The sequence below is a fragment of the Raphanus sativus genome, unplaced genomic scaffold, assembly GCF_000801105.2.
Source record: "Raphanus sativus cultivar WK10039 unplaced genomic scaffold, ASM80110v3 Scaffold2802, whole genome shotgun sequence".
Lineage (NCBI taxonomy): Eukaryota > Viridiplantae > Streptophyta > Magnoliopsida > Brassicales > Brassicaceae > Raphanus > Raphanus sativus.
The window spans coordinates 5,796-13,760 of record NW_026618110.1 but is presented as its reverse complement, the minus strand read 5'-3'; the positions used below and the strand labels follow the sequence as shown (position 1 = coordinate 13,760).

The 7,965-nt window shown below is 37.7% G+C and overlaps 2 protein-coding genes across 2 annotated transcripts; both read left to right on the top strand.

Moving 5' to 3' along the window:
• Positions 1–907: 907 nt before the first annotated feature.
• On the top strand, positions 908–4,519 carry LOC130506009 (uncharacterized). Its single transcript, XM_057000614.1, has 5 exons — positions 908–1,406; positions 1,506–2,993; positions 3,111–3,600; positions 3,674–3,773; positions 3,857–4,519. The coding sequence occupies exons 1-5, from the start codon at positions 908–910 to the stop codon at positions 4,517–4,519; spliced, it is 3,240 nt and encodes a 1,079-aa protein (XP_056856594.1).
• Positions 4,520–6,736: 2,217 nt separating this feature from the next.
• On the top strand, positions 6,737–7,264 carry LOC130506010 (uncharacterized). The gene has a single exon (XM_057000615.1). The coding sequence runs from the start codon at positions 6,737–6,739 to the stop codon at positions 7,262–7,264; it is 528 nt and encodes a 175-aa protein (XP_056856595.1).
• Positions 7,265–7,965: the final 701 nt, after the last annotated feature.

The following is a 7,965-nucleotide window of genomic DNA, read 5'->3' as shown; positions in this document are numbered from 1 at the left end:
ATCTTCAAATGAGCTGAGACGCAAATGTCAAGCTGTACATGTTTACATATGTAGTGTCTCTGTAAACATTAAGTTATATGCAACAACTTTAGTATACCACTAGATGATAATCCGCGCCTTGCGCAAAGTAAATTTTTCAAAATATGTTATATCTAAATATTTTAAATAGTATTTATTTTGTTATCAATAATTTTCTTTTACATTTGATCATGGTTATCATGCGAATACCATTTGGTTCGGTTAGGTTCAGTTCGGATCTTGCAGATTTTGACACTGAGAGACGAAAGCTAAGGGAGCAGAATTGATATATAGAATAACTTTTTACTTGAGGTTACAGGTTTTTTTCTACCAATTGGAGCCCTCCCTTCACGTGCTATAATCCTCTGAGCTACAAGCCCGCCAGATGTTGTCTAATTAGACCACTAATTACAAATGTGTGGAAGACACTACAAGAAAACGTGGCCTTAACGACCAACATTAACGACCACAAAAATGTAGTCGTAATTTTGGATCTAGATTACGACCCATTTACGACCAAAGTAGAATTGGTCGTAAATTGGTAGTAAATTTGCAACTAATAAGTGTAGTCGTAAATTAGTTGTAATTTTACATCTAGTTTACGACTACCTTCCCAGCTAGTCGTAAAATAGTTGTAATTTACGACTTGTTTACAACCATTATTTACATCCAATTAACGACTGAATCACGAGGACATTAGTAGCACTTTGGTAGTTAATTTATCATTACACGTAAAACCGTTGTAAGATGGTCACCTACCAAAATCGAAATTTCTCTATAAATATGACATTCTCCCTCATTCTTAAGATGCACCAAAAAAACGAAAAGAGCAAAAAAAACGAAAAAAATAAAAAAAATGTCTGGAAATATTTATGAGGTTCGGAGTTGGATGTATGCGCATAAAGATTCAAGCGGAAGAGTAACAGACGAATTTCTCAGCGGAGCAGAGATATTCATGTACCAGGCCGGACAGACGCCTCTAACAAAGGAAACGGGTAAAATGTTATGTCCTTGTCGTAAATGCAACAATACGAAGTTTGCTGCTAGTGATACCGTTTGGAAACATATAGTAAATAGAGGATTTACTCCACATTACTATATTTGGTTTAACCACGGAGAAGGTGATAGTAGGAATGAAGCTAGTAGTAGTAATCAGGTTGAAAATGTTCGTAATAGAGTTGAACCACATTTGCCTTCTGAAAGTGTCATTCAAGAAGATCATATGGTAGATCATGATAGAATGCATGATATGGTTACCGATGCATTTCGTGAAACTACATCAGTAATAGGGGAGGTCGAAAATGTAGAGGGGCCTAACTTGGATGCAAAAAGATTTTATGAAATGCTAGCAGCAGCTAATGAGCCAATTTATGAAGGTTGTAGAGAAGGTCTTTCTAAATTATCATTGGCAGCTAGGATGATGAATATCAAAACTGATCATAACTTACCTGAAGTTTGTATGGATGCATGGGCTGAGTTGTTTAAAGAGTATTTGCCTGAAGAGAATTTGTGTGCTGAATCTTATTATGAGATTCAGAAACTTGTTCATAGTCTTGGTTTACCTTCGGAGATGATTGATGTTTGTATAGACAACTGTATGATATACTGGGGAAAAGACGCAGAATTGTTAGAGTGTAAATTTTGCAAGAAGCCACGATATAAACCGCAAGGACGTGGACGGAATAGGGTGCCGTACCAGCGGATGTGGTACTTACCTATTAAGGATAGACTGAAGAGATTATATCAATCTGCGAAGACGGCAGCATCGATGAGATGGCATGCAGAACATGATCAGAAGGAAGGAGAGATCAATCAGCCCTCTGATGCAAAAGCTTGGAAGCACTTGAATTCGGTGTACCCTGATTTTGCAAGCAACCCCCGCAACGTTTATCTTGGGCTCTGCACAGATGGCTTTAGTCCATTTGGAATGTCTGGAAGACAATACTCGCTTTGGCCAGTCTTCTTGACGCCATACAACCTTCCACCAAAGATGTGTATGGAAAAAGAATTGCTTTTCATGAGTATATTGATACCTGGACCAAAACATCCTAAGAGGTCCCTTGATGTTTTTCTACAACCTTTGATAGAAGAATTGAAGGAATTGTGGTCAACAAGCGTGCAAACATATGATTGTTCGACGAAAACAAACTTGACAATGCGAGCAGTTCTATTGTGGACTATTAGTGACTTTCCTGCATATGGGATGTTGTCAGGTTGGACGACGCATGGAAGACTATCTTGTCCATATTGTATGGGAAGCACAGACGCATTTCAGTTGAAGAATGGTAGGAAGACGTCTTGGTTTGATTGCCATCGAAGATTTCTTCCCATTAACCATCCATACCGAAGGAACAAGAAATTGTTTCGGTCAAAAAAGGTTGTACGGGACACCGCTCCATCATATTTATCTGGAGAGGAAATCGAGAAGGATATTGATTACTATGGTGGATGCAGCACAGTCATCAAAGGCGGTAATTGTCATACTCCTGCAAATATGTCTGATGGTTACGGGACTCAGCATAATTGGCACAAGAAGAGTATATTTTGGGAACTTCCATATTGGAAAGATCTACTTCTGCGCCACAATCTTGACGTGATGCATATAGAGAAGAACTTCTTTGACAACATCATCAATACATTGTTGAATGTCCCCGGCAAGACAAAAGAAAACAAGAACTCAAGGTTGGATTTGCCTGCATTATGTTCTCGGATTGAGCTGCATATTAGAAACGATGGGAGAATTCCAGTTCCCATTTTCAGATTGTCAGCAGAAGCAAAAGCAGCGTTGTTCAAGTGGGTGTCATCAGATGTGAAGTTTTCTGATGGATATGTTTCAAATCTATCAAGATGTGTTGATCATCAGGGACAGAAGTTTTCAGGGATGAAGAGTCATGACTGTCATGTTTTTATGCAACGACTTCTACCATTTGCATTTGCGGAGTTGCTTCCAAAAAATGTTCACGAAGCACTTGCAGGTAACAAATTATTAAAGTTATTAGTTCTTCTTTTTGGAAATAAACTTATAATTGTAAATTATTTGTAGGCATCGGAGCTTTTTTTCAGAGATCTCAGTGCACGCACCTTAACTTTAGATGTCATCAGACAACTTGATGAGAATATCCGGATCTTGATGTGCAATTTGGAGAAAATTTTTCCTCCGTCCTTTTTTGACGTCATGGAACATCTGGTTATCCATCTTCCGTATGAGGCACTACTTCGTGGACCTGTTCATAATGGATGGATGTATCCTTACGAGCGAGCTATGAAATATTTGAAAGGGAAAGCAAAAAATCTGGCAAGGGTGGAAGGTTCAATAGTTGCTGGGAGTTTGAATGAGGAAACATCTCACTTTACGTCCTACTACTTTGGGTCACAAGTCCAGACACGGAAAAGGACTACGAGCAGATATGATGATGGTGGTGTTATACCGACATATTTTGGTGAAGATGTTCCAGATATTTTCTGTCAGATTGGACGGCTAGGTGGAAAACTGAAAGAAGTTTGGTGGTCGAGTTCAGAAGACGCTCATAGTGCCCACACATATATACTCCTTAACTGCGAGGAGATTGAGTTATTTGAAAGGTAATTAAAATTATTTTGCTTCTAAATTTTATCACACATATATACACTTTAATGATCATTTTGTTTTAAACAGCGATTTTGTTGCCCAAGTCGAAGAGGCTATACCAGGAGTATCAAACAATGATCTCAACAAAAGGAAAGACCAACACTTTGTGAAATGGTTAAAAACGCAGGTATACATATCACACTATGTATAATTAACAAAGTTATATATATATATATATTCAGTGAAGTTGTATATATGTTGATGTTCCAGGTTCAGTATGATGATCAATTTTATCCTCAGTGGTTTCACGAATTGATACAAGGTCCGGTCGGTAAGGTCACCACAGCACCAATGTATTTCACACGAGGATACACTTTTCACACTTACGAATATGGAAGTCGGCGAGCAACAATGAATTATGGAGTTTGTGTAAAAGGTGAAACAGATTTCTATAGAATCATACAAGGGATCATCGAAGTGGAGTTTCCCGGCGTAATAAAGCTTAAATGCGTTCTTTTCAAATGTGACTGGTTTGACCCCACAATCAACAGAGGTGTTCGGTATATCAAGTTTGGTGTTGTTGATGTAAATGCTACACGGAGGTACAACAAATTTGAACCTTACATATTGGCTTCTCAAGCAGACCAAGTTTGTTTTGTTCCATATCCGAGGATCAGACAATCTGGAATATCTTGGTTAGCCGCTATGAAAGTTACACCTCGGAGCCGAGTATTGAGTACTGATGAACAACCGCCTTTACAAGAAGATGCCGTGAATGAAGTAGAAGTACCCGAACAAGCGGAAGATGTTATTTTACTCATTGATCCGCATAATCTGGGATATGAAGAACTTCCAGAAGATACAATGGACGAAGCCAACGAAGATGAATTTGAAGAAAATGATGAAGTGGATGATGTTTTTGATGACGAGTGATAATGTTTCATCATGTTCGAACATTTGTGTTTTACTATAATTAAACTTTTGGTATTGCATTTCAAAATAATATATAACTTATCATAATGTTTGTGCTCAATTATAGAAATTTTGTTTCAAAAATAAAACATTGTATTTTGGGTATGAAAGTGTATAAAACTTATGATATTTGGGATATGAGATTTGGGGTTAGGGGTTTGGGGTTTGGGGTTTCGAGTTTAGGGTATAATGTAATATTGGTCGTAAAGTGGTTGTGAATAAACAACCAATATACGACCAATGGCATCATTGGTCGTAAAGTGGTTGTTAATAAACGACCACTTTACGACCAATGGTGCCATTGGTCGTATATTGGTTGTTTATTCACAACCACTTTACGACCAATATTACATTATACCCTAAACTCGAAACCCCAAACCCAAACCTCCTATCCAAATTTCATCTATAATAAGCAAAAAAATGAGAAGTTATATATTATTAAGTACTGATGAACAACCGCATTTACAAGAAGATGCCGTGAATCAAGTAGAAGTACCCGAACAAGCGAAGATGTTATCTTACTTATGTGAATTTGAAGAAAATGATGTTTCTGATGACGAGGGATCATGTTTCATTTTGTTCGAACATTTGTGTTTTACTATAATGATATTTGGGATAGGAGGTTTGAGGTTTGGGGTTTGGGGTTTCGAGTTTAGGTTAATGTAATATTGGTCGTAAAGTGGTTGTGTATAAACAACTAATATACGACCAATGGCACCATTGGTCGTAAAGTGGTCGTTTATTAACAACTAATTTACGACCAATGATGCCATTGGTCGTATATTGGTTGTTTATTCACAACCACTTTACGATCATATTACATTATACCCTAAACTCGAAACCCCCAAACCCCAAACCGCAAACCTTATATCTCAATATCATTATAGTAAAACACAAATGTCCGAACAAAATGAAACATGATCTCTCGTCATCAGAAACATCATTTTCTTCAAATTCACATAAGTAAGATAACATCTTCCGCTTGTTCGGGTACTTCTACTTGATTCACGACATCTTCTTGTAAATACGGTTGTTATCAGTACTTAATAATATATAACTTCTCATTTTGTTTGCTTATTATAGATGAAATATGGGATAAGAGGTTTGGGGTTTGGGGTTTCGAGTTTAGGGTATGCAATTTTGGTCGTAATTAGTCATTAATGAACAACCAATTTACGACCAACAGTTGCATTAGTCGTAAATTGGTTGTTCATAAATGACTAGTAAATTAGTCATTAATGAACAACCAATTTACGACCAACAATGGCATTAGTCGTAAACTGGTTGTTAATTAATGACTAGTTTACGACTAATGCCACTATAGGTCGTAAATTGGTTGTTAATTATTTTTTAAAAAATTTCTATATATACCCACTAGTTATCTTCTCAAATCACAAAAAACAAATTTAGAAATCTTTAAAAAAAAAAAGATGAAAGATCTAGAATCATAAGTCGAAACAGAATTCGTTTTTAATTTCGTCTTTTCTATTTCGACTTGGGATTCTAGTATCTTTCTTCTTTTTCTTTTATTAAAATTTAAAATGTAATAGATAAAAAATGTTTGAAGAGGTTTATCAAAATTTGATAAACCTCTTCAAATTTTTGTATTGTCATGTTAGTCACTAAATAGTCGTAAATTGACAACCACTTTACGACTACTAGTCCCTCATTGGTCGTAATGTCTTGTGAGTCACTAAATGGTCGTAAATGGCCTAGTCCCTCATTGGTCGTAAATTTACAACCCACATTACGACCACTAGTCCCTCATTTTCGTAAATTGACAACCACATTACGACCAAACTTCGATTAGTCGTAAATGGGTCGTACATGTACGACCACGTAACGACCAATCGTCTCTATTTGGTCGTACATGTACGACCCATTTACGACACAGCCCTAAAATCCTTTATATAACCAAAGCCTCGCTATTGGTTGCACACTCACATCTCACTTCCCTCTCCCTTACAACCAATCGACTTCTCTCTAGGTAATTTTTTTTTTTTAGTTTTAGGTGGTTAGTTAGGTGATTATATTAGGTTTGGAATTAGTTTAGGTTGGAATTAGTTTAGGATGTAATTAGTTTATGATGAAATTAGATTATTTGTTTTTAGATTATTTTTAATTAATTATTTGAATTGTTTATAACCATCTATTTTTTTCAGATTGACGATATTGTTAATGGCTGGCGGTAGAAAGAGACTTAGAAACCGTGGCGGAGGGACCTCATACGGGAATACTTTTCTCGGTCAGACGTCGGATCCATCAGCTTCTACTTCCCACTCTTCAGACTATGTCCCCGAGAGCCAAATTCCCAGCGTGCCTTATGTGCGTCCGCAGGCGTACGATCCTGCTGCAGTCGTACCTCCATACTATCCGCAGTATGATGCCTCGTACTTTCCGTATGAGGAGCCTGAGCGTGATCAGCAGCCGCAGCAGCCTCCACAACAGTCTCAACAGCAGCCTCCACAGCCTGCTCCACAGCCTGCTCCACAGCCTGCTCCACAACCTGCTCCACACCCAGCCCCACCAGGCTGGTGCATACCAGATTCCAGAGCAGGTTCCTATAGCTCCCGGTCTTCATCCAGATTTGTTGGTTCCACATCGAATGCACCATATGCAAGATATGTGGAAGACATTCTCCAGATGCCGGGACGAGAAGGTTTACCAATCCTTGATCCAGATCTACGACCCGGCACGACTTGGTAATTATTTTTAAATTAATTAGATTAAATTTTAAATTTATATATAACAATTAATTATATATATTATTTCAAATTTTGTTGGTTTAAAGCGACCAATAAGGTGGGAAAGAGCGTTGGGAATCTCATCAGATCAAACTTCCGGCACGCGCATCCGAACTGGACTCTTACACCGGACCATGTTCGCATTACTTGGTTCAAGGTCTTCGCGGTAAGTTTTAAATTTAATTATTTTTATTTTAGATTTAAATAACAATAATTTGGTTAATTAATATATTTTCATGATTTTTTGTAGCAAAAATGGAATTGGCCTCTTGGGATCAATGAGACGGTCAAGGTAGAGTTCTACAAAAAGGCGGGGGCTCGCCTCAAGAACATTGTTGGCGACTGGAAGGAAAAGTGGACTCATTACGGGGATGACTCCAAACAAAGCTACCTCAGCGAGGACGTTTGGACTAACTTGAAGGCTTATTGGAATTTGCCTGAGTGAGTCCAAAGGTCTCTCACTTGCTCTGCGGCCCGGATGACCCGAGATGCTGAGGGTAATCTGCCAATACCTCATACTTCCGGACAGATTCCATACGCCCAAAGGACCCTGGAAATTGTAAGTTTTTGATATTTCTTATTTTTTATGACATATATGTTAATTAAGTATTTATTAGATGTTAGTTTAATTCATTTTTTTTAACATAGGCTGCCGCAGAAGGA

Coding starts and splice junctions, on each gene's coding strand:
- LOC130506009 (XM_057000614.1), top strand. CDS start 908: ATGTATGCGCATAAAGATTCAAGCGGAAGAGTAACAGACGAATTTCTC. Junction 3,601..3,673: donor GAGATTGAGTTATTTGAAAG/GTAATTAAAATT, acceptor TGTTTTAAACAG/CGATTTTGTTGCCCAAGTCG. Junction 3,774..3,856: donor TGAAATGGTTAAAAACGCAG/GTATACATATCA, acceptor TTGATGTTCCAG/GTTCAGTATGATGATCAATT.
- LOC130506010 (XM_057000615.1), top strand. CDS start 6,737: ATGGCTGGCGGTAGAAAGAGACTTAGAAACCGTGGCGGAGGGACCTCA.